At 43.9% G+C, this 26,140-nt stretch overlaps 1 protein-coding gene across 7 annotated transcripts in view; it reads right to left on the reverse strand.

Annotated features, from left to right (window-relative positions):
• Positions 1-26,140, reverse strand: part of LOC113968679 — a 279,507-nt gene that overhangs the window by 37,747 nt on the left and 215,620 nt on the right. For 3 of the 7 annotated variants that reach the window (XR_003534592.1, XR_003534591.1, XM_027685454.1), the window contains exon 4: positions 8,839-9,114. Coding sequence is in view for 1 of the 7 variants with exons in the window: in XM_027685454.1 (XP_027541255.1) it covers positions 8,839-9,114 (276 nt within the window). In the remaining 6 variants the exon portion in view is untranslated. Of the gene's footprint in view, positions 1-8,838; positions 9,267-26,140 lie in introns of those variants that run through there. The other 4 variants (XR_003534596.1, XR_003534593.1, XR_003534597.1 and 1 more) reach the window with 3 other exon arrangements.

Genomic DNA, 26,140 nt, shown 5'->3' on the forward strand with positions numbered 1-26,140 from the left:
GGGGCCGTGAGGGGCCGTGAGGGGCCGTGAGGGGCCGTGAGGGGCCGGGGCAGCGCGGGGCGCCCCGACGGGCTCAGCCGCGGCGCTGCGGCGCCCCCTGCCGGCCCGGCTGCGCCCCGGGCGGGGAGGCGCCGCCGGGAGAGGGACGGGGGGGAAGGGAGCGGGCAATTACACCCCGTCTAAATCGTAATAATGATCATAATAATAATAATAAAAACCTGCCAGCGAACAGAGACGCATCTTTTTTTTTTTCTCTGTGCGTGGATTATGCAAATAAATCCTATCGGGTTCAACGTGTTCAATTCGAAAATGTATGTATAACCCCTGGATAACTGATAGGTTAAACTGATGAAAAATAGGTGCGAATTATGAGATGTGGGATATAACCGGATTCTGATTGTCCAGACACTCCTGAAAGCTGTTCTCCCTTTGGTCTGCAGTTGATAAAGTTTTATTTACAAATGATCTTAGGGATAATTTTTTTTTTTTTAAGACGGGAGTGGGTGGGTGTTCGTCGTGCTGAACTGATAGGTGAGGGCTGGCGGTGCGAAGGCAAAGTGTTATTTTTGCTCCGGCTGTATCTGCGGGAGGTGCGTGGGGTGCACAGCCCAGGGCTCCACGCAGGACCAGGGCGGCGTGGGCTGCCCTGTGCCCGCTGGAGGCCTTTCGGGGCCTGGTCCTCTCCTAATTGCATTTATCATATGAATAAAGGATGGGAAATGCCTAACAATTGTGTTATCGGGAGTATTTACGGCTCTATTTTAATTAACGCTTTTAATTATCGATGCAATAAACTGTCATATATACATAATAATGCACTACAGGAAATAAGGTGAGGGCGATGGCTCTTTTGGGGCATTTTTGCGCCTTTCCTCTGGGTATAGAGGTTTGCTTAGTTGGGAATACACACACGGGTGGGCGGAAGCAGAGGCAGACCGGGAAGCTGGCTATAAAATAAAATAAAATAAAAGATGAAATGGTCCCTGATTTTCTGTATTAATGACAATAACACCACTGCTCTCTAAGGATACAGCCACGTTGGAAGGGAGGCCTGCGGAGGGACGGTTTAATCTGAGTGGATTTAAAAAATCGTTGCCTTTGGTATAATTTATGGAGATGAAAAGTGCTTACATTAAACAAATAGTCTGCAAATGTTCTCAGTGATGGGCTCTGCGGCACACGCACTCTTATTTCCAGGTTATGAGTGTCTTAAAAAGAAAATGAATGTTAACTAGTAGGATTTCATGTATTTTTTGTTCTAATACTCGCCGATTTTTCTAAAAGCCCTAAGGATACAACCTATCGTGTTAACTGTATCGGAAAGAATATACACATTTTCATATTATTTTTTTCCTGAACCTACTAGTAACCAATCTAAAGCAAACTATTAAGCAGACTTGTGGAGATGGGAGATTGCAGCTCCATTTTTTGTCCTTAGCTGCAAATAGAGGTTTAACTTGCAGTAATTAGGTGAGAACTAGCCAAGCATCTTACTATTATGATGCTTGTTAAAAACGCTTCTTTTCTGCATCTGCATTTGAGTGTGTTCCCCTCCACTCTTAATCTTCTTATGGAAATGAAGGCGAACGGCAGGGAACCTGCAGAGACTTAGAGAATGTCCTTGTTAACTGGAATTTCTCAGCATTGCTAATTAGCAGAGTTTGACGACCACCAGTATTGGGGAAAGCTCTGTTTAGCCACTCACAAACCCTTCCGAGGAAGAGCAGACTAATTTTATTTTGTAATTAAAATCTGAAAAGGGCCCTATTTGACAGTTAGGGCTATGAGAGTTTTATCTCCCTGTGAAATAATTACTGCCTTGATAACTCAATTTTCTGCAAAATGTCAACTGTGAGCTCCAAAAGTTTTAATTTCATTACGTTAAAAAAAAAAGGCGAATACGAAAGTATGCAGATAAATTTCCTCTCTCCCCTCTGATGCTGTAGCAGTCCAGTGCCCAGGAGCCGAAGTTAGTCAGGAAAGTTCTATTGCACTAACTGTACCCTACTCTCTGGGGAATTTCAGTCATCACATGGTGAGTTTGCGGTAGCATGCCGAGGAAAACTTGGGGAGATATAGTCTGGAATGCCCAAGAATGAAAGCCACATTTGGAGTGGGTACGGACAGGGGCAGGGGCCGGGGGAGCCCTGCGGCCCGAGCCGCCTTCCCCGGCCCCTACACGCTCCCGAGGTGGGGAAAATGCAGGATGTCCTCGGCCAAATAAATATCTCACACGGCGATGACCGAAGACCCGGGGAGACCCGCCGGGCCCAGAAAGAAAGAGCTCAGGGAAACTTGGGAAGTTTGGCGGGGCCGAGCGCGGGTGAGGCTGGGGCCACCCTCCCTGCGAGGCCCGAGGGCGGCTGTGAGGGGGACCTGGGGGGAGCCGAGGCGCCGCAGCAAGTGTAATCCACTCTGCTTGCGTTTTGGATATTTTTTATTATTATTTAAAACGGTTTAATCTCCTTTTTGTCCCTGCCTGTCCAGCAAGTAGCCTGATTGTCGCTCTCAGAAGTGGCATTACACGTACAAACCAAGGAGGGGGCGAGCCACGGCCGGGCCCGCCAAGACCCCATTTCGCCCAATAATTTAATTCAAGGGCTCTAAGGACACTTGAAAAGCCGGGGAATGCCGAGGGAGCCCCGCGCTGCTCCGGGCCTTTCCTTTCATCCCGCTTCTCCCGAATGGAACCGCAGGGCGAGCACACGTGTGGGCAGAGCACGGCCCGGGTCCGGGCCCGGTGGCAGGCCTGGGGGGTTGCGCGAGGTTGCGGGGGCGGCTCCCTCGCACCACCGATCTCAGCCCGTGCCCTCCGAGCCAACCCACTGCCACCGCACCTTCCGGCGACCACCGCATGCGGGAGCCGGGGCTGCGGGGCTGGGGCGGTAAAAAACACGCTGCCGAGAGGTTAAAAAAAAAGGGGGCTGGTGTGGGGGAGAAACGAAAACAGAAAGAAGCAGCTCCACTTTCGTCCAGTGCTACAAGAAGCAAATTAAAAAAAAATAAATAAAACTCAGATCCTGAAAGGAGTTTAACGTACACAATAAACAGCATAAAAGCCGACTCGCACACACCACCTCTCGAAGTCGCTTTCAAAAGGCTTCTCAATAAATGGAGAAGCCGATTGTCCAAACAGGCTTCCAGGACTCTTCATAAATAGCCAACAGCCTTCTCAAACTCCCCGCGATTTTTGTCCTGCATCTACAATCATACTCCCGGGATTTCTTTCCCATAGGAGAGTATAAGTGCAGCCCGTACTTTTTCTTACCTGACCTTAAAAATAAATCAGAAAATCAAGATCATTGATGACGATAAACTTAGGAATTACTGCACAACATAGCGGGGTGAAATTACAGTTGAATGTTGGTTCTTTAGCGGGAAGGCAACCCCCTCGAGCGGGATCCTTTTTGGCAGTCTATTTAAAGTTATCTTTCCTTCCTAGTTTTATAAGAACAAATGAGTTTTCTTTTCCCATTGTAGTTGAGTGAACTCATGTATATTAAACACAAAACCCCTCCTGAAGAACGCTAACTGCTTTGCCTAAACCCACAAAGGCACAAAAATCCAGAATTGAAGGTTTCCAATTCCTGAATAAGTCCCCTTAACTCTCTCAGGCTCGCAGGAGAGAGAGACTGGGGACATTCTCTGAAAGTCTTAATGCCTGGAAGGGGCTATCTCAAATGTATTGTCTTTTCCTAAAGTTAAGGCTTCTATTTTATTTCCCTCTTTCCTCTTCACCATCTTTGTGTTGACTTAAGAAAATAATGGTCTAAAAAAGTGTCTGTTCATGGGATCACACGTGTCGCCCAAATCAAATGAAGTCCTCTTTGGCCCCGGCACAGTTTTGATGGAATTATTCCGGCTCTTCCATTGAATTCACACCATTTCCCAAAGAAGCTCTGGCAGTTTCAATGGGAACGCCTGAGGCACAGCCTGGGGTGCTTCAAGGATGCTTCTCTCAGTGCACCTCAAACCCTGGCATCCCGAGGCATGGTTTGAAAAGTACATTAAAAAAAAAAAAAAAAAAAAAAAAGGAAAAAAAGTCCTTTCCAGTGATTCTCAGATCACTGACACGATCGCCCATAATGGAGCCAAGACGGTGACTTTTATCTCGCTGTTCCTCATAGTCCTTAATTTGGAGCTCATTGACAGGACAGACGGTAATGACACTTTCAGAACTGTTATGGTCTAGAGTGACAATCTCTCCATCTCGCCCATGGTTTATTGACACCATGGGCCCATTGTGTCAACTTAGGCTTGTGATTTCAGAATTCTCCAGCGACGGGCTCGTTGGGAGGATTTTAATTCAAATTATAGACTAGCTGTCTATACTGTGAATTCATATTTAGACGGCGCTTAATCGGAGCGGAGAGACGGTGCTATAAATAATAACAACAACACTTCCCATGTGTCTATCCCCTGTCCTCCATCCGAAGACCCGAAAGAGCCTTTGCGGGAGGAGGCCCGGGAGCAGAGGAGGGAGGCGAGGGAGTCTCAGGCTCCTCCAAGGCAGCAAAGGGGAGCCCGTTTGACTCCCCGACCATCCTCCACCCGGACCGAGGCCATGGATGTGTTTGCGACCAGCGGCGGCCGGAGAAGCGCTTTAGACACATAATGACCTGTAACACTGCTGGGTTGGGTTGGGTTGAGGTGTGGAGTGCTGTCCGAGGGGTGTCACAACCCTTTTTTCTGTGGAAATCACTGGTCAGCGGGGCTTGTCAAAACACCCCGCCTGGGTGTTAGGACCCCGGTGGGTCCAGATGACTGTGAGGAGAAGGATCCGGGGGGGGCGGCCCACGGGCTGGGCTTGCTCCAGCAGCGGGAGAGGAGGGGCAGAGCTGCGGGTGCTCAGGCCAGCAGGTGCCAGGGACAGGCTCAAGGGGAACGCAAGAAAAGGTGAAGTGGGAAATTGCCATTTGAGGTTGTTTTTCTGGTTTGTTTCTTCAACTCTCCCCTTCCACCGCTCGAGAGAGATATAGGAAATGCCAGCATCCAAAAAAAAAATCTCCTTCCAAAAGATATAAATAAACTAAAAATGCACTTTTCCTCCAATTGGAGATGAACGAGACTGAACAGAGAGCTAACCACCTCTTGCTGCCAGCTGAGCATAGAGCTGACCCCCCCTTGATGCCAGCTGTCTGCCAAGCCTGGGACCCGATCCCAGATTTACAGCATTTGCTCCCTGGAGTAAAGTCCGCGGAATAAAACCGGGCAGCTGAGTTACCGACTGAGTCCCCAGGAAAACCGCATTTTGGTTAAACCGATCAGTCGGGACCCTTGACTTTATGTGCCAACTTCTGCCTTTCGGAGGGGGGAGTTTACGACCCCTTTACAACCCCCTCACAACTGCTGTTTCTAAGGGGAGCACTAACAGCTCCTCTCCTGGAACCGGGTTAATCATTCACCTTTCGGCAGGAGTCACTAAATTTTTTGTAAAGTGCCTCCTGATGTTAAACCGTGTGTACGAACCGCTCTGCATTTTTCCGTTTCCTGTGGTAATTGACATATAATATCTCTGTTTCTAACTAGCTTGGCAGATCTATACAGATGTATATTTTTGCTTAATTTCAGAGCTGTGTATACCGAACACATGCTAACTAAAGAAACAGTAGAGGAAATCTGGGAATTCCTTGTGCAGGAAATCTGTGCAGGGCTCTTACTATTATTTATAGAAAATGCCATGTCTTTATTTTGGGCGCTCTTACTACAGAATTGCCTTATTAGGAGTCTCGAGAGGAGATCAAACTGAAAGAATGGAGTCAGTATACTCAGCGCGACAAACAATAATATTTCATAAAAATCTAGTCGAATATAATTTCTAAAGTGAAAAGTTTATTGTGAGACCAACAACCATAGGGTTCCTCTAATAGAAAATCTGTGGCGTTATGACTTCCATGCAGGCTGTCAACAGAAGATACAAAATAACCCCAATTTAGCAGAAATAATTTGGTTTCCATTAGTCTTTCTCTTCGCACGCAAGACGCATAAACTGTGCTGAGTATTACCGCAACTCGCAAATACCGCCGTTAAACGCACTACACAGAGCTACGCGGATGCCTATAAAATAAGTAGAGAATTAATCTAAAAAGTTAGTGACAATGCAGCATGTCACATATTTTGGTTAATCGTTTTGTATCACCAGATTTCTGTTAAATCTGTCTTCTCCACAGAGAGGAAATAAAAACGCACTCCAGGCATTCACTGAAGATAACACTTCTTCCTTTTCCAGAATTGGGGGAGGGGATGTTTATTTTACTCCTTTTTTTTTTTTCTTTTTTTTTGAGGGGGGGATTGAGACGACTTTATTGCTTCGGGTTTAAACATATGTCATTTTAGAAAATGTTTCCTTAATGAAAAGGAAGCGTTCAAGGCTGCTCACAAGCAACACCTGTCAACACTGACTTACTTAAGACACCTTCGGAGGAAAACACAAGCACGAGCTTCTGAAAGGCTGGCATTTGCTGACAGCACTGCAACACCGAAGTTGGGAACGAGGAAAAATTAATCCTTATTTTTGTGCCTAACGCTGACAATAAAGAAGATGTTCTTTCGGGGATGTCCCGCTGCCCGCTCGGGGCGGCGAGTCCCGCAGCAGCACCTCTGCTCTCCCTGGGCGCGGGAAAGCGTCACACACCGACATTTCTATAAGACCCAGGCTTAAGGGAAGCTCTGCTTAGAAACAAATCCGTGGCATTTTAATATTTTTTTTTTTTGGTCACGTTTGTATATCCACAGAGCAAACAGCACAAGCTGGAGGCGGCTTCCCTGCCCGCGGTTCCTGGGCTGGGCTATCCGCTCACCCTGCCTGCACCTCACCGTGCTTACTTTAACCCCCCCACTCCAGAGGCTCCAAGACGCTTCCATGCGCCGGTTCCTCGCCTCGCCGTGGATCCCGTCCCGACGCTCCCGCTCCACCCGCGGGCGAGTCTCTCCCGCGGAATTCCCCGCGGGCACCCCCGGCGCGGCCGACAGGGGGCGCCGCCTCCCGCCCGGAGCGGCCGTAGGAGCGGGGGGAGCCCGGGGGGGGTCCGGGAGGGACCGGGGGGGCCCAGGGGGATACCGGGGAGCCCGGAGCCGAGCGGGGTCGAGTACAGATCTTTAGTCGTCGTGGATAAAAAGAGATTAAAGGCTAAATTCTTTCTTTTTCTTTTTTTTTTTTTTTTTGTCAATTTTAACCAACTACGGAAATGTAGAGCTTTCAATCCTTTGATGTTTCCCCAGAAAGAAACTGTTATATCGGGTTGTGAAATTACATCGTCTCAGAGCCAGCGAACCAGCCGTGGAGTGCTAAAATAATTTAATTAAAAATAATAATAATATAAGGACCCGAGCTTCCGCAGAGGCACTTAAAAGCCGACACGTGCCCCTCCGTCTCCCCTCTCCCTAGCGCTCCCGATGTTTCCTGGCTGCCGTTTGATGGGAATAATTAAAAATAAGATAACCCCACGCTAGCAGGGAGCTCGCATCCCTCGCTTGCAGCGCGCTGTCCTCACCCTGCCCCTGCACGGCCGGCCCTGCCACCCGGCTCCGCTCCGCCGGGGCAGAAGAGCATAAAAAAGCAAATCGCTAAAATCATAAATCAAATGTTGGACTTTTACCATATTAACTCTAAATAAAATTGTAACCGGCTACCCACTTTCCCCCTACTACAAAACCCCTTCACCTGTATTTAAATAGCACGTCTTTAATTACAGCAGTTGGGGATGTATGAGGCTGAAATGAAATTAGCAGTCATTACCAGTCCTTTAACTCTGTGGTGCTTTTGATCAGCACTAAATTAGCTTTCCAGTCCTAACAAAGGCTCTATAGCAAGCAGTGGGCTGTAAATAAGACAGCTCGACCTGCCCTCAACACCTTTTCTCTTGTCAATCACAGCTCTATCATTCAGCCCAAGATTAACCTTTATCTACCAAATTCTTACCAAAAAAAAAAAAAAAAAAAAAAAGGGCCGAGGTTGGGGGGGGGAGGAAGAGGGAGGAAATCCAACCTCAACTTTGCTAACTGTAACTAAAAAGAGCTTCTCTTTAAACGGTATTATAATGAGCCCAGGTGTCAAAATCGGTCCTTTCCCAGCCCAAGTGCATCCGAAGGCAACCAAACGTACGGATGATTTATTATCACCGGAGCGCTGCCCGGTCATGCGCCGCCTTTCCCCTCCGGTGTATCCCCTTCTTGGGCGTGCGAGGCCCCGGGAGCCCCGCCGGGCTGATCCCCCCTTTTCCCGGGATGGGGCCGGGAACGCTGCGCGCCGCCGGAGGGATCTGGCAGGGAACGCGCCGCGCCGCCCACAGGGGGCGGCAGAGAGAGACGGCCGCGGGCCCTCCGCCAGCGCTGCGCGCCCGGGAACCCCCGCGGCGGCCGCTCCGCGCCCCGCGCACGGCCCCGGCCCTGCGGACCCACCTCCCGGCGAGGGGAACCCGCGGCGGCTCCGTGCCCGCCGCCCAGAGAGATGCGCGCTGCGCAGCCGGGAGCTGCGCGCCACTCCGCGGGGAGCGCCGAAATAGCGGCCCCATCTGAAACACCCCCGGAGCGCGGCGGGAGAGCGTCCCGGCTCCGCTCCAGCGCTCTCCGCGGGCCGTGTGCTCCCGGGGAGAGGGGAAGGCAGGGCAGAGGCAGCCTGCGGACCGGGAGCGCCTCTGCCCAGCCGTGCGCTCGGCGCTGCGCGGCCGCGCAATTTCAGCCGAGCCCAAACCCGCGCGCGAGTTCCCCGAGGTTAAGGCGGCGGAGCTCGGGGCGGTGGGTCGTAGGTGGGAAGCTACACTTCCAGATCATTTTAAAGGTCACGGGGGAGGAGGGGGGAAAAACTGTGAATGTCAAAGTTGTGCTGCAGCTACTTACATGTCGGTGCCAGAGCAGGGTGGTGGCTGTGAGCGGTTTGATTGGCAGCTCAACGTGAAAGTCCGCACGGACTCCGGAGCCCGGCGCAGCCCCGGGGGTCTGAACACTTTTCACCGGACAGAGGCAGTTGAAGGAAGCTCGCACGTCCCCTTCTCTTCTCCTCTCCTCCTCCATCCAGGACAGAGAATGAATCCATTTCGGTTTTTCTTCCCTCGGCTCTCCTTCCGTTTGCCTACACATCCTCCAAGTCCTAGCCCTAGCTTTTAACTGCAGTCCCTGGAACAAGAGGGGAAAAAATCGTTTATGGCTTAAAAAATCCAAATGGCTGATTTTGTGTGTGTGTTATAAGAATGCACCCACAACAACAAAAAAGTCACTTCTCTGTCCCCCACCGTACAGCAGAAGAATAATAAAAAAGCTTTATATTTTTGCAGTGGGTATTCAAAGATAATTTGATGCCATTGTTTCTGCTACAGATGGTTCTTTTTAATACAATAACACTGCTCTTTGTGCATACTACACACAATAAAAATCGAAAGCGTTCTCCTGAATAACCATTTTGTTCTCGCTTGTATACAGGCCAACAAAAGCTGCCGTGAGGTAATGGGTTCTGTTTATTGAAGGCATAGAATAGAGGTTTGATAAAGATTTTTGTATATGGGGGAAAAAAAAATTAAAATAAAGACCTCGCAAGGTCGGGCTGATCTCTGCGTATTTATTACCACTGAAATATTTTATCAATATATTTTTTTGAGTTGCAGCTGCAGGGATCCTTCCTCCCCTCCCCCCATCCATAATCAGCCCAAACATCTGTTTCTTTGAATTTGGGGAGATCTGTAGTCGTGGCCAGACCTAAAAATCCAGACTTTATGAGCCAGCGGGGCAAAGGGGCTCAGCGCGAAGGCAGCGGGCGATGGGGAGGCGAGGCTGAGCAGCCCCGGCTGTGCCTGTGTGCGCCTATCTTTGTGTGCCTTGCTTTGCAATCTGCTGTCCACGCACACGCACACACAAAGGCGCAAACTGGTGTTAACAGCCGTCGGGATTAGCCCACGGGATTTTCCGGCGCGCGGCGTGTCCCTGCGCTCCAGCCCCCTCCGCGGCGCGCAGGTCCCGCGCAGCGCGGCTGTTGCGCGGGTTTTGCGCGGCTGTTGCGCGGCGGCGGCGCCGCCCGTAAAGTTCCCCAGAGCGTCCAGAGCCGCCCCCACAAACGGGGCGCCGGGTGTGACCGCGGGCTGCGGAGCGCAGCGGGCAGCGGCAACTGGGAGCCGGCGAGTGCCGAGGGTGCTGCGGGCTCCAGCAGAGTTCTGGTGCGTTGCTAACTTTCTGTCAAGTAATGAATAAATTAGCACCGCTGAAGGGGGAAATAAATGTTAGAGGGAACAGCCAAGACCCACAACGATTTTTTTTTTTTTTTGTCGTGGAAATTGTTTCACAGGTCAAGAATTCTGCGCCCGAAAGTCGCCCAGTTACCTAGTTTGGGATCTGGTTACGACTGTAGCAACTCGAAGAGAGCCCCAAAGCAGAAGAAAGTGCTTAGACAATGGGGCTCTGCGGGAAAGTTGTTAGTCAGTGACTGTGTTTGTCTACCTTTCTATAGGAATTAATGCCACAGTTCTCTGTGCCTCTGTAGCCTGGACTGACAGTAATCCACCTCTGTGACTTCTGCCCTTTGTGTTTTCACAAAACTCGGCTCACTTGTAGCACGACAACAGCACGGAATAATGACTTTAACCTTCAAACGTTCTTTAATTAGCTTTTTCAGCAAACTAAAAGATGCTCAAATGAGCCCTTTGACAAAAACTGACCTGAGCCTTCAAATTCTACTTTCACTTTTAGGACTAAGACGTTATTGGTTCACAACTCGTCTGAAGTCATCTAATAAGGGATTATTTAGGAACTATTACCCACACGCCAATTAAAGCCTCTCCGATGAAATTCGGGAGACAAAGATAAGCATCAAAACGGAAAATTAAACTATTTGCACATGGCTTGTTTTTCAACAACCCATTTTCCATCTCAGGATAAACATCTTCGCGCCAGCTCGCTCCACTGGAGCGGGGAGGGTGCGGGGAGCCTCTCCGGGGCGGCCGCGGAGCGGCGGCCGCGGCCCCGCCGGCAGCGCCCGCAGCAGCGGCCCCGCAGCCCCCGCACAGGGGGCCGCGCTGCCGGGGACGGGCGAGCTCTGCTTTCCAGGCTTAACGCCAAGAGGAGGCTCGCAGGGAGGGTGGTAGAGCTCACCTCCGGGCACAGAGTTCAACCAACCTCCTGTCATTTTGCAATAGCCTTTACATGTTAAGGAGGAGCGGGGGGGCGGAGGGGGTTGAAGTGGCATAGAAGATCCAAACGTGGCAAAGTTCAGGGAATCGTGTAAGAACTTTCCTGAGATTCGCGAAGAAAGTACCGTTTCTCCTGTAGATGTATTTTATTTCTCAGAGCAGTGAAGGAAAGAAATTAGCAGGAAATGAGTATTTTGCTGCCTACGGTGGTTCTCTGGGTTAAATGGGAACAAGGTTCTGAACAGTTTAATACTGACTTATCAGTGAAAGATGATATCTCTCTCTCTCTTTCCAGCCAGAATGTCCCGATGGCTCAGAAATCTTACGTCGTTCTTAACCGCTGTATACAAATTTTGGAGAGAGTTTCCAGGCAAATTACAGAAGCATCCTACGGCAAGCTGACAAAGAGATTCCAGGAATGCCACGCATCTAGGAGGGAAATACGAATCCCTCTCTTTAGCCTAAAGCACGAAATTGGCTTAAAGCTCGTTTTGCAGATAACCAGAAACGAAATCAGCAGTGCGCGGACCGGGTGGCTACAACTTTCTAATGCTTTGCAGCAATTTCTAATACTTTCTGGAGGGAAAGAAAAACAAACAAACAAAAGTAAAAAAGTGAACCACAGATTGGAAGGGCTCTGAAAGAAATTCGCATCTCAACACGCATTTTTCGCCCTGGTCTGTGGAGGGCTGGGTTCCCACACGGGCATTGGTACCCTTAAGCCTCTGCGCCGAGATCGATCCTACGGGCTGGGAAAATGAATATCCTTGATTTGGACGTTCACAATTCAATTTTTGGCTAGGAAAGAACCCCCACCTGCATCCAAGTGTATAGATAAAATAACGGATCACCCCAAATAAGCTACATAAAGATATATCTCTAAGTTGTCTGTTCAAACAGAACAGATCAGTAAGGTGTTTACCAGACACGGTCTCCCGTAGAGGGGCTGAGTGCCGGAGTCTGACTCACAACTGTGTCCAGTAAAAGAATAATTTCAGACTTTTGGACTTCTGACCCAGGACAAAGCACTGAAGCACTAGTGCTGTTTCAAAAAAGAGGAGGCAGCCAGGATGCTGTCGATATTTTTCGCCCCTAGCCAATATTTCTGCCCTTGCCGTGTCCGACACTGCTCAGCCACAGTCTCTGCCGGGCTCCGCCGCGCACGGACCGCGCTCCCCCGCCCCGGGGCTCCGAAGTTAATCTTCTCCGGAGGAGTAGAGGTTAACATCGAACTGGACAAGCCCTTCTTTCCCGTTCTGGCTTGCTGACAAGAGGGTTAAAGTTTAATACCAGCAGGCTGCCCCGAGTCACCGCCTGCCCACGGCTGCCGGGAGCCACGCGGGACCCGGCCCGGTCCGTCGCGGATGGGGACAGCGGGTCCCGCCGCCCCCGCGTCCCTCGCCCCGGGCTCTGGGGAGGGTGCGGGAGCCGGGTGCGGGGCCCGCAGCAGCGCTCACCCACCCGCCGCTAACCCCGCGTTTCCTTCGGGACTTCTTTCCCGACCAAAGGGGCTTCCCAATCCATTTCCAGAAGTTCTCACTCTCTCGTTTCACTTTAACGACGTTCGTGCTTTTCTAGCCAAAAAAGCTACGAGGGGGAAGCGTGGTGTGCTGTCCGGGCACCGGTGTGCTCCAGGATGCTGAGGAATACACTCCTCGGGAAGGATGGACACGCTTCCCACCACGCCGCAGCCTTGAAACACACCACGTCTCGGGACACACCGATAGCAGGTTTTTTTTTTTAGTTGCTCCCCCCAGTCCTCCGGGATATGACGGTAGAAAATCCAGTTACTGAGAAGCAAAGAAGCTGTACTGCAGAAGAGCAGCTCTGGAGGAGCGGCAGGTTTGCAGGACGGGCAGGCCCTTCACTGCATGGAAATCTATGGAGGAACTTTAGATGTGCCTCCTAAAATTGCAGAGTTTTCCACTGTTTAGTTTTTTTTCATGATTGCTTTGGGAGATCCAAGACCTGTTCATTTATTACCTCAACATTTACTGCAATATTTTTGCTATGGGTAGCTGTGGTGCCAAATATGCCTTTATTGAAAGACGACCACATGGTATAGGATAAATTTCTCCTGTGAAGAAGAGTAGAAAGTATAGCACTGGTAATATTATGTATTTTGTCCAAATATCTCTGGCACTTGATACCTTTATACATTCGATTCCTTAGATGGCAACTTTCTTTGGAACTGGACTTTTTTTTTTTTTACATACTAAAGCTGAATTTATCAAATAAGTGAAACTTGTTTGCAATAACTCTTAAATTCCTGTGTATGCTACGTCTGCCTTACAGATATATTGATTCTAAAAATGTTTTGGTAAATAAAAATAAAATAAATAGACAATGAGCGTACATGTGCACACACTATATATATATATACACACACTTACACTGCACTCTTCATGCCCATGTAGATGGTATATACTGTATATATGATAATATACAAATACAGTCTAGTGGCTGGTATATAATGTTGCACATTTAGAGGAGTCAGAAACTCCCTTCACTCATAATTCCACACATGGACATGGAGTTTGCATGTGCTCTCACATCTTAAATGATGTGGGAAACATGATTCTTAATGCTAAATTCTGAATATGTTACCATGGAGAAGGTGACAATTCACAACCTACAAGCAGGTCCTTTCTCAAAACTTAAGTTTTCATTGCAAACTTATTTCTGCTGTTAGCAGACTGGAACTGGAAAGGAGAGCACCAGTCTTGGCAGGAGGATTCCAGTGAAGTCCAGAGAACTCTTCACTGGCAATATTCTGACTGATACTTTTTTTCATCATCATTTATTTAATATATAAGGGGTGAATTTAGGGAAATTAATTTCTTTCTCTGTGGTTTCAGTATGGTTTCAAATAGTCCATCACCACCTCATGACAGCAACATCTGCTGATCCCCATAACTTGGAGTGACTTACTGACTTTATGAGGTAAATTCAGTTAATTTGGACACATCCACATTTAGTTAGACCCTCACAATACTTGCCCCTATTGTTCTCATTTTTTTTCCAGTCTAGCCACTATAGAGCCTCAAATAAATCAGGATCCGTAATGGGCCACAACACACTTCTTCCTCTGAACAACACAGGCCCTAAGCAGGAATCCCTCTGCATAATTTGAAACCCTCCACAATTATTACAGAGTAGCAATTCCAAGGTTCCTGACAGGTCAAGAAACCCGGGTTATTTGAAAGAATGTTAATAAATGAGAATAGGCAGAAATAAGGGATAGTTATTTGCAGCAGGAAAAGGGCAAAACCCTCATACTGTAGCTGGCACTGAATAAAAAAGTATACAGCAGATTAGATATCAAGCACTCCTATCAAATACAAGGCCCAGGAACCTAGGGGGAGTGAAGTGTGTAAGAGCAGATGCTTAGAAGGTAAAACACCCCAATTAACCTCATTATCTGTTACAAAACTGTACTATTAATATTCTGTGTTTTTTCAATTCACTGTTGTTGTTGTTGTTGTTGAAGAGAATCTGTTGACTATAGCATATGTTTTGCTGTAGTCTCCCAAATCAGCATTGCCCTTCTTAAGGTCAGGGGAATGTATCTTAAAACATTCATATATTTAAAAAATATGTATTGTTATTTTAATAGGCACTGTGGATAGTTTAATTTGTATCTGTATTAAATTAAACATATGGTGAACAGGGTATAATAGATTTTCTATAATTTAGCTGCCAATGTGGCAACAGAAGCCAGTTACTCTCACCAGCAGACTTGTCAGTGGTTTGTTTACTAGCTTATTTGAATTAAAATAAAGCTTCGCTTCTGCTGACTGCACATCATTATCTATGAGACCATAATCCTGCTAGCAAATCCTATATCTTCCAGAACTGGCTCTTTTGTTTGGGATTACTGAGAGCTTAGCCTATAACAAAGAGGAATAAGGCATCCCTCTCATCCTCGTAATTAAGTGTGGGGAGTAATTTAGAAACAAACCCAGAAAGATGTACAATTTGGAGTTCTGCTTCTATACAGGATTGGGGAACAGAAGAGGCCAAACACTGATTATGTTAGCACAATATTTAAACTATTAAACTACTGTATAACAGGAATCCAGCTTTTAAAAAGAAATGGCAACTATCAATAAAGTATTAAGTTGCTTTACACTGGAGACATTTTTTGCTTATCTGAAGGTATGCTGGCAAATTTGGGTGGAGCTTGAAGACCGAACACTATTTTAAACATCAGTTTTTCTATATGCATATACTAACGTTAAAACTTCCATAACACCTCAGTTTTTAAATTAAAGAGCATAATTTAATATATGAGACTTATTTTTTTAAAAGTACTCCTTAAATGTTTTAAATATTTCTGAATAAGAATATTTTCTAGGAATAGGAATATCTCTGGCAGCTGAACATGTTCCTTTAAGTGCTCTGTTTTGATACCATCAAGATTTATATTTTCCTTTGGGAAAACAAGTAGCTTGAAGTTGTTGGCATTTTACAGCTATGACTACAACAGTCAGGAAGAAAATAAAGGATATTTTAATACAGGTATTCTGAGGTCAGACATAGTATATCATCAATCTTTTGAATCATCCAAATCTATTTCTTCTCAAAACAAGAGTTATGCCAAATACAAGTAATAGAAATTAATAACTAGATCACAAAAATAGAAGCCTCGGGAGTATACAGATACACAATATCTATTAGCAGAGGGCTAATAAGGACAGGGGTTGATTTATAAAAGTCTTCGACATTAATTGTCACAGATGGGAATTCTGAGGACCTCTGTGAAACCAAATGAGGCCCTAGTGAATTATAAAGCAGGTCCTTAGACTTTAAAAACATTTAGGCAAAGTGACAGTTCAGAACATCTGTTAGCCTTCTGTCTGAGTATAAACTGGATGTCATGGAGTGCACAGCTGTAGGCATTTTCTGCCTCTTTTTGCCAACATCTGTCACAGCATTACAGTAATATAGGTAATTATCAACACCTCATATAAACTGTTTGCTATTTTAATTTCTGAATAAGTAAAATTAGCATTATACCCTCTTGCACAAAAAAAAAAAAATCCAGCAGGGGAAGAATACACATTCCCTTTTAAAGCTGAATGACAGATCTCATAATTTTAGGAGAGCTGAAATTCAGACAAAAATCTCTACTACAAATAAGGTCCCTAGGATAACATAAAAGACTTAGGTGAGAACAAGTTTAAATATTCTCCTTTTCTCTCTCTGTTACTTGAAAAAAGACATCTAAGTCTCATCTGTCATAAGCAAAGAAGATCAGTAGCAAGAAAAGATAGGAAACCGTTAATCATCTATGTTTTTTTTCCATGCACAAGCAGCTGTCAAATGATGTATGTTTTACCACAATAACAAAGCCAAGGGCTCATCATCACCAAGCAATTTTACTGTCAGCTGGTCATCCTTCTTCTCAACAGTAACAAAGTAAGAGACCACCTTGTGTCAGTGCACAGAAGCTCAACCTGGTGCCGAAGTGAGTGGGGTAATAACCCACAGGACTTTCAGAAATAAAGGCGTGTTCCAGGGGTCCCTTGGCAACTAAACAGAAAGGGGTACACAGGAAGAGATGCTCTGAACAAATAGGCCTTTAAGCCAACTTTTCAAGGCCACATCCAGTTACCCCATAAGAGATGAAAAAACACTGCCCAGTCCTGAAGATCATCTGCCTGATGGTGGGCAGCACAGAGAAGATTGCAAAAAGTGACCAGGTACTTTGGGTTCCTCAGTTTTGGAGGCCCAGGTGATACACTTTGTAAGAGCATGATTTGCAGAAGGCAGTTGCTGGTCATTTGTGATAATCAGGCTCCTGTGACATGTTGCTAGCTGAACACCAAAACCATCAGCCACTTTGACAACAGTGGCCCATGTGGTGGTTGCCTTAATGAGAGCAATTTTATAAGTGCCCTTCATGGCCTTGTAGAGCAGAGGATAAAGAATGGTAGAACAACAAAGCAATGCTGTAACAACAGCAGTGGAGACATGTTGGTCTGAACATGCGAGTATGAACCTGGTGATAGAAAATAATCGTGTGGCAATGAGTTTTATGAAATTTCATGGAAGTGATGATCATATCCAGCTCATACTTATTTTGCTTTCACCACAAAAAGAATAGCACCTCTGCTAGAAGCTAATGTTCCAACATGGAAAACCTGAAAAAGTGCCTTTAGCTCTTTTTATAAAGGAGGCATGTGGAACAAAGTGGTCACCAATATGCTATTTTTAGTACCTGAACTACAGTCCAGAAGATAATACCCAATTACTTGATATAGTGCTCTATACACTCTCTGAACAACAATAGTGGACTGAGAAGCAAGAGAAAGCACCAGAATATGGTTTTGAAGTCATTCAGATTTCATGTATTTTATTTTCTTCTAAAAATAAAGGCTTTGAAAAGAGGTGCAGTGTTGTCCAGGTTGAAGGAGGGGGGACAGAGAGGAGCTGAAAGGGAGATGAGAGCAGATGGAGGTTGAGACCTTGACTACAGGAAAAGACAGCTAGGGCACAGATAGCCAGAAATCTAGAGAAAAGAATGAGAAAATGATTCTGGGGTGTACAGCCAGAGAAAGGCATCCAGGTCGTACCTGTACCTGGTAAGGAACACCACATTAAGGACAATCTATTCTGTTGGGGGCAATACAGGATTTTACTAATTCTGTTGTTTCCCCTAATTTCCACTCTGATGGACTGTGAATTGTGGTGGTTGAGTTGCAGATACATGTTTTTTTAATAGCCTCTGCTAGCAATTTTACTGAGGACACAGAGGACAGCTCTGTGCCAGTACAGTTTGAGGCTGATCCAGCAATTTTGGAAGGAGATGCACAGATACCTTGCTGTCTTGCTTTCTTATTTTCCCCTTCTCTGTTTCTTACTGCCTCCACAGCATTTATTACATCTCCTCCTATTTTCTCCTCATGCACAGTCAAAATTAGCTGAAATTGTGGACCTACTCCACGCAGTCTGAGGTCCACCACTCTAACAAAGACTATTCAGTGATAAGAACTGTTTTTACTGAGGTCCTAAACCACTTGTGAGATGTTTGTAGGTTGGGACTATTTCTTTCAAGAGCTCCATCCCTCCACTGAACAATTACTGCCCTGGCTTTTCCTGCCAACTGTAACTCTGCATCCAGGTGGATGTTGGGCAGGTTCTACCAAATTACAAGCTGCAGGATAAATATTTTCCTCCTACTTTTGGTTTCAATGTTAAGATTCTTAAACATTGATTTTAACACTTGCAAATAAAGCTATCTTGCATATTCCCATCACCCTACTACCTAAATGCATTGTTCAAATGCCAAAGACTATGTGAGCTATTGCAGATCACATAATAGGTGCCTACACATTCACTATTCTAGTAATATTTATTATTGAAACAGACTGTTTTGTAAAGAGCTCTGAGATACCTAGGCCATAAAAAGTGTGATATAAAACAAAATGCTATTCAGTTCAATAGATGTCTGATAAGAAAAGAACCCTAAAATTTGAACAGTTCCTCCTCCCCTTAATCAGTCCTAACAATGGTACCCCAGTCTCGGTGCTCCTGCACGCAGCAATATCTGTCTTTTAAAGAGAGGAATAGGAACGTGCAGCTAAAAGAGAGTGCTCATTGGTAGAACATTGTTAGGTGGTTTATAATTGATAGTTTTCAGCATCAGCACAAAGGTAAGGGCTTTAGCCTTGAATACTACTCACTAACAATATACCCACATTCAGAAAACTAGTGCTAAATGTATTTATTAAAATAAATGCTTTAAAATAGTCTGCTTTTCATAGAAAGTAATTATCTTACACTATGTGTAAAAGGTACTTTTGTAATCAATGGTATACAACCAGCTTCAGATACAACCACACACACATCCCATTACACACAGTGATGCTCATCAGATTGCTTGGGACTGAATCATTTCATTATGTTCTGTAGCTTAATTCTTCAATTCCTGTAGCTTCAGCTGGAATTCATCCAGATCAGCCCCGCTTTCTAAGATTCAATCAAAATACTTCAAGGCCACAACCACCAAATAGTACAATCAGCTCTAAACACAGAATAAGGTATTTCATACTTTTTAGAGGCTCATAGTTCCTGTTCTAATAGTGCTGGGGCAACAGGGATTTTTTTTTCCTTTTTTTCTTTCCTTTTTTTTTTTTCACTTCTAACCTATTAATTACCAAAGGACAAGAGAAGTATTTTGTGGGTATAAGTGAATTTCGTAGCAGTCAAAATAGGCAGTCAAAATAGACAGTCAGAATAGACAGTAGCAACCAGCTGGAGAATTTTAAATGCTCTAAATTTATACAAGTCCTGTCTAAGAAGCTAATCACTAAGAAGCTAATGCATTATTTTATATATATATATATATACACATTGGATATTCCAGAACAGTCAAGAGATAAAACATAAAATAAAAAGCAGAAAAAAATAAAATATAGTAACAGGTCATGTTTTTTCCACTGAACCAGACAAAAATAATCTCACTAATAGAACTGAGTGAGTAATCATAAGGGCTAAAAATGGTTAATTTTATTTGGTTTTCTGTAGAATCCTATCTCTTTTACTTAATTTGGAAGTATTTGGATGATCATCAATTTGTTCATAAAAATATTTAAGAGTTGTAGGCTATGCAAATTCTATTACTAATTAGTATCTGTCAGTGTCTGATGATCAGATACTTGTGCTTATAATTCTTACACCTACAAACATTTTTTCATACAATACACCAGAAGGCTTCTGTACTTGTGTAGAGTGGACAGCACTGATCTTGAGTGGCTTTTTCCTCCCAGGATCAGTGTTTCCATGGCGAGTCCTGTGGGGATCTATCTTGTCTTTTCTTCTCCGCAGTAGGCATTTAGGGATAATAAAATAGTTAGTGAAGAGGTATGTTCTATGCTATTTTCAATAAGCTGATGATAGTCAACATCACAATCCAGACCCACAAAGGCACTGGGAAATCAAAGAGCCTTAGGCTCCTCAATACATTTGTCCATACAAGCCTACATCTCTCAAGTGTCTGATTTATCCTTTTAAATGTTCCACGTTGTGGGGACAGGGACACAGAACAGAGTTAAATGACCAAAGATCTCTGGATAAGATCGAAATGGTGCTGGCTGATCATCAAATGACAGTCATAGGACTTCTCTACCTTTGATTTTATCTATCCTTTGTAGTGCACATGGACAATGTGGAGCTGTTGTTGGCCCTCACTGCTCTTGGGTGCATAGTGACAATGTCCAGGACACTTCTTACCATCCAGAGAAGCAAAAGGGAACTGTGCTGTTAATTCTAATTTTTAAGTAACTGAGATTCCCTTAAGAGCTTGTCATAGCACTACTCAGGTAGTGACAAAAGCTAAATTAGAAAACCAAAATCCAATAGATTAATTTAGTCCTGATATTTATAAGATCCTAGGATCCTGTCCAACCTAATGTCTATGAATAGTTCCACCGGAAAAAAAATCACTTATGAACTTGAGCACATTGGTAACTGCTGGACTGGAGCCTTGGTGAGTCAATTCATACTGCCAGCACTGCTCCTCCAGTGCCAAATGCTTGAAATTTGTCTTTTTGTGTCCTTTTTCTACATTTACTCATGCTAATAATCTAATCTTACATACTAAATATGATGATATCATTTAGGATGCTCCAATTATGGAAAAAAATAATAATCCAAATGAAAAGTCCTTTGCAACACATATCATCTCCTCATCCTATTGCCATTAAAATGTTCAATTTCAAAGGACCAAGCATAATTTTCTTTTCCTTACTCTCTTTTTTTTGGTCATTCGTTTTATTTCCATTACAACTCTGCAAAAGGATGTACTTCAGTAGATGATAACTCAGACTACACTATTTAATAGATGTAGAAGCTATTCTGCATTTCAGAATGACTAAATTTAGTCCTACTAAGAAAGAAGAAGTTTTACATTTCTTTTAACAGGACATTTGTTGCAGATTAACTAACTCACATTACTTTTCTTGAAGGAAAGTAAAAAAGAACATTTGTTTGATTTTAAGCATTCTACATCATGAAAAATGCAAATTATAAACACGATGCATGCACACATACATGGAAAAAGTCATCCACTTAAATGGTCAAATCACAGAAACCCTCATATGAGCTAATTTACTGTCCCTTCCCACCATAAAATAGCACAGAAATGAGAGTGCTCTATTGCAGAGAGTGAATAACAATTTTATTTCCAGTATGTATAAGCCAGCTTATCAGTTTCAGGGCTGTAACCAGACTTTTCAAGTACCTTCTGTGGAATTCAGAAAAAGGTAAGAACTTCATAGCTTTACTTTGTGTGATTGCAGATTCACGTAGCACAAGACCTGATTACATGAAATCTGAAACCATAAGAACGGTGGCACCACGGCTGTGTCCAGCCCTGCATCCTCCTCCAACAGGAAAAGGTTGATGGAAGTGCAAAGAAGAGCATTAGGACAGAGTGAGCAGAAAGTGTTTTTTCACTGCCATCTCCAGCTACTTGAAGTTCAGGCACTTTCTGAGTCTAAGAAATTTTAATAGGATTTTGATAAATTTTTCATTTCTTTACTTGCCCCCCTCCTCCTTTTTTTTCCCCGTAATCATGTAAGTATTACCAAAATTCCATGGCAACGAGTTTCAGAGGTGATTTATGGGCAACGTAAAATATTTCTTCTCTCTTTGTTTTTAATCCTCTGTCTAATAATTTTCTTTGCTGCCCTCATTCCTTGGTCTGGCTGTTGCTGATTCAGCTTAGGAGACTGGTGTCACCACCTCTTCTTAGCTGCTTCCCACTGGAAGTTCCCATTCCAACACAACTGCACATACTGTCTGTGAACAGGTTTCACCCAAATGATCTAGTTTATCCTTTTTTTTTCTTTGGTTGTTTGTTTTAAATCAAATCACATTGACAGAACACATGCAGTTCTGCTAGGGAGTGTCAAACTGCCATAAATGTTGATAGAGAAGGAAAAGAAGGGACAAGTCACAGGGACAAGGAGTGGCTGGCAACTTTTCACCCAGATCAGCAGCATATTGTTAACATGAGAATGTTCACATGGATGTTCTCAGGACTGTAAGAGTCACAGTGTCACTGGCTCTTCGTGGCTTTGTGTCTGCCGTGCCAACAAGTGGAAATTTGCATGGAAACCCACTGGTATGGAAAAAGTAGTCTATGTGTGGTTCTCTGCAACTTGCTGGTTTGAAAGCATGACAAACCTGGTCACAGCCTGGCAGGAAGGTTATGGTGTGACTTTTTCTCCAGAGATGGTCTTTAGTCATTCCTTACAAGTAAATGGAAACTGCTGAACTATTCTGGCCTCTGCTTTTGCTCTTTTTAAAAGAGAAGATTTTGACTTACCCGGTTTTTCTGTTTTGGTCTTTTTTTTTTTCTATTTTTCAGTAGGAAGATTTTATTTTAGAATTATCTTCACAGGGTGCAGTTACTTGCTAGTCAAAAATGATTAAGAATAATAGTTTATTTGCCATTGGAAAGAAATGGTTTGCCTGCCTGCAGTAAACAAGGCTACAGAAATATGCAATGGAATCCTCAATGCCTGCCTGCAATTATGTTGCAGGTAACCATACCGTCCAGCTACCTCTTCCTTCCTGTTTTTTTCTATCAAAAGTTGAAACAGAGAAACTGCAAAATTTATTTCAGCTGTTAGATAGAATAGTTTCCACTGGACTTAACAAGAACCTAATGTTCCCATCAGCGAACTCAACATTCTGAACTCTGAGGATGCCACTGAAAGCTCTTTGCCTACGGCACAGGGTATTGCAGGAGCTGCTGTGCAAATTGTCAGATCCTTGTTCCAAATTACTCAAAGCTCACTGAGCCTTTGGGTATATCATATTATCCATCTTTGGTTCATCATCTATTCAAACTTTTAGGAACAGAGGGGGAGAATTACTTCCATTTCTAGGTAACAGAGTGTCTGACTTGGATTTCACTTCTATTTGTGACTGGACATTCATTCAATCATGTGGGTTTTGAGATGAGAAGATGTTGCAGGATTTATACTTTGTCAGTAAATAAGTGTTTTATAAAGATTAGGATAGATATCTGGTGTTGAAAAAATCCCAAAAAACTTTTATCTGTTGGAATGGCAAAAGCACCTACTGATATAGCAATATTTTCTCAAGTCTTTCCTCAGAAAATACCTTGTCTTTTTCCCCTTACTATTATGTTTCAGCCTGTAAGCCACTTTTCCTCCTACCAACACCTGCTGGAACATAAACAATTTTAAAACAAGATGATCTGTCAGCTGAAAACAATAGTAGGATACTTATTTTTAAATTATTTTGATTACTGAGTTAGCTGTGTCTACCTTGAGACATTTCAACAATATAAGTCAAATTAAGCAAAGGAGTGAACTCAAATTTAGAGCATTAGTTAAATTAAAATAAATTCCTGTAAGATTACTTTTATTCAGAATAACTGGTTTTACTTTGTCTGTATCTCTGCCCCATTGAGTTAGTTACTTTTTCCAGCAAATCTTGCTTTTTAAAGTTTATTGCCATGCAGATTGTGTCATGGAAATATTTCCTCCAAAGGAGAATCCTCTTCTCTCTGAGAAGATATCCTGGAGGATAAAAAAATGCGTGGAGCACACTCTCCCCTTGCCGGTCATGTGTTGTCTATTTTGGTGTTGCACTGAACCAGTCATTTCTCATCCAGCACACAAGTTTACGTGGCATTTACCAACTTTAACCTGGAAAATCCACAGAGCATCAGGGTGTATCATCTACAGACCAGCAGTACACTAACACCTCCTATGGATCAGGGCTTCCCTGACCACCTGACATAGTGCCCTGATTTTTTTAACTGGCAAAATATAAGGAGCCTACAACAGAAAGGAGTGAAGTATAATAGTGCTTTCTTGCTATATGCTGTTTACCAATTAATTTGATTGCTTTTGTTGTTCACTTAATGGAAGTTATGCACAAACAGTAGTGATTTAGTAGATATTCTACTGGTAAAAACTACAGAAAGCTGGAGGAGTTGGTACTGTGAAGATTCCCTTTCTGTGAGGGGAATTGCCCTGATTGCAGGGCAGTTAAGGCAGCAAACTGAAAGCTCATTTATCCCTTTTCCGGTACCAGGAATCAGAAATTAAAAGAGAAGTGTTGAGTAAGACACTACACTCCAGTGACAGCGGCTGGCCAGGGAAGAAGTTTGGAGTCCTACAGCCTTACAAAACTGAAGAACAGCTTTACAGTCCCTGCCCTCTTTTCTCAACCCCACGTCAAGTCAGAAGCCAACCAATGCTCCATCCAACCAAGGGACTAGGTTTGGTGTTGCATTACTTTTTCTAAGGTAACTTTTCTCAGAGTTCTATATTCAAATTTGTAAAAATGAAACTGTAAATGTCATTCATTTTTTTTCAGATATTGCTAACATTTCATTTTATGACCAATGCTGTTGTTTGTAAGCTTATCAAAACCAAAATGAAAAATTGTTCCTCTTCCCCCCATGAAATTTGAAACAGACTTCTATTTTTGTCATAAAGCTCCCAAGTTAAAACATTGTTTCATTAAAAATGTTTATTTTCCTTAGTTTAGAAACATAATCAGGAGTTTAATGAGAATGGAATGCAGCTGTAACCTTATGTCCCATATTTATTTTTGATCTTCAATTCAAACACAATGTATATTTGGAGCATAATTATATATAATTATAATATTTCCTCCTAATGTGATTTTCCAATAATTTTAAAGAAACTTTGTTACATACAACATATTCCCAACTTCTGCCATTTCTACTTACTTACACTATCTTTGTCATTAAAATAAATTATCCTTTCATTTGAAATGGTGAGTACTATTGATTGAGATCCTTGGAAATTTTCACATAACAATAGAGTAATCTTTGGGAAGATTGCCTTCTGTATAGTCTATCTTTTATCTTCTCATGGCAGTTTCCATGATGTGTGAGATTGTTAATGCTCAGCATGTTCCTAGAATTTCAAGGGATTTTCTTTTCAGTTGTTCTGTCCTCAGATAATTCAGAAACATGGACATGAGAACTAAGAATTTCCACCTGATTTTCTGGGATAGCCTGCATTTGGTACAGCATCCAGAGGACAGATCTAAGGTTGTCAATAATCAATACTGCTGAAGGAACCCTCCTGCCTGTACATGCTGTACTGCAGTACAACTGGGAAGAAATTAAGGCATACTCAAGTACTAACAGACCATTTATGTACCCAACTGATGATGGCAGAAAGCCTTATTCACAAACATGTTTCCACTAAATAACCCCAAATTGCAGATTATTCACCCAGTGCAGCCTAAGAACAAAGTTACTCACTGCAGTCACACTCCCTTCTCCACAAGAGGTGGAACCTCCACGACAACACTCCTGACACAAATCAGCACTGTAACAGGTTTCTCTGTCTAGAAGCACTACAGAATACTGAGGGCAAATCAGTGTTGAAAACCACACTACATAATATTAAGAACATTCTGCAGTCACTTTTTAACTGCAGAGTACAGCTTCCTAAAATGTAAGTCACAGAGTCCTTAGGCAGAAATAATGTGGTATTGTTTTTTAATACAACACCCCAAAATATTCCCAAGAACACCTTGTCTCATGTAGACACATACATAGTTTACTAATGAAATAAATAAGCAAAATGCCTGGAATATGAATCAAAAAAAATGAAGTTAAATGGTGCTTGTGCCTGGAGAACTCACAACTAAATGGATGATGTTACTTGTCCACATTATTGACCCCCTCACTTTTCCTTAGAACTGCCATTTACCACTAATATACAAACTAGTTACTTTGTCCCAGACAGGAACTGAGCACCTCAATGAAATAACTGGGGAAGCTCTCCAAAACTGAAGGGCCTCCAGACTGGATTTCTACCTGAAAACCACACTGCAATGCAATGAGCCTTGTGGCTTCTGATTAGGTGGATGGCGAGGGTTCCCTGAGCACACCACAAGGCTCTCCTTGGGAATGAATGAGCCTGAGAAGTGGGGGACTGGTTTTCACCCAATGCAAAAAGAACTAGGAAGGCATTGGATTCACCCAGGGAAAGAGG

This window comes from Neopelma chrysocephalum, unplaced genomic scaffold (assembly GCF_003984885.1).
Source record: "Neopelma chrysocephalum unplaced genomic scaffold, ASM398488v2 Primary Assembly neopelma1_69, whole genome shotgun sequence".
NCBI lineage: Eukaryota > Metazoa > Chordata > Aves > Passeriformes > Pipridae > Neopelma > Neopelma chrysocephalum.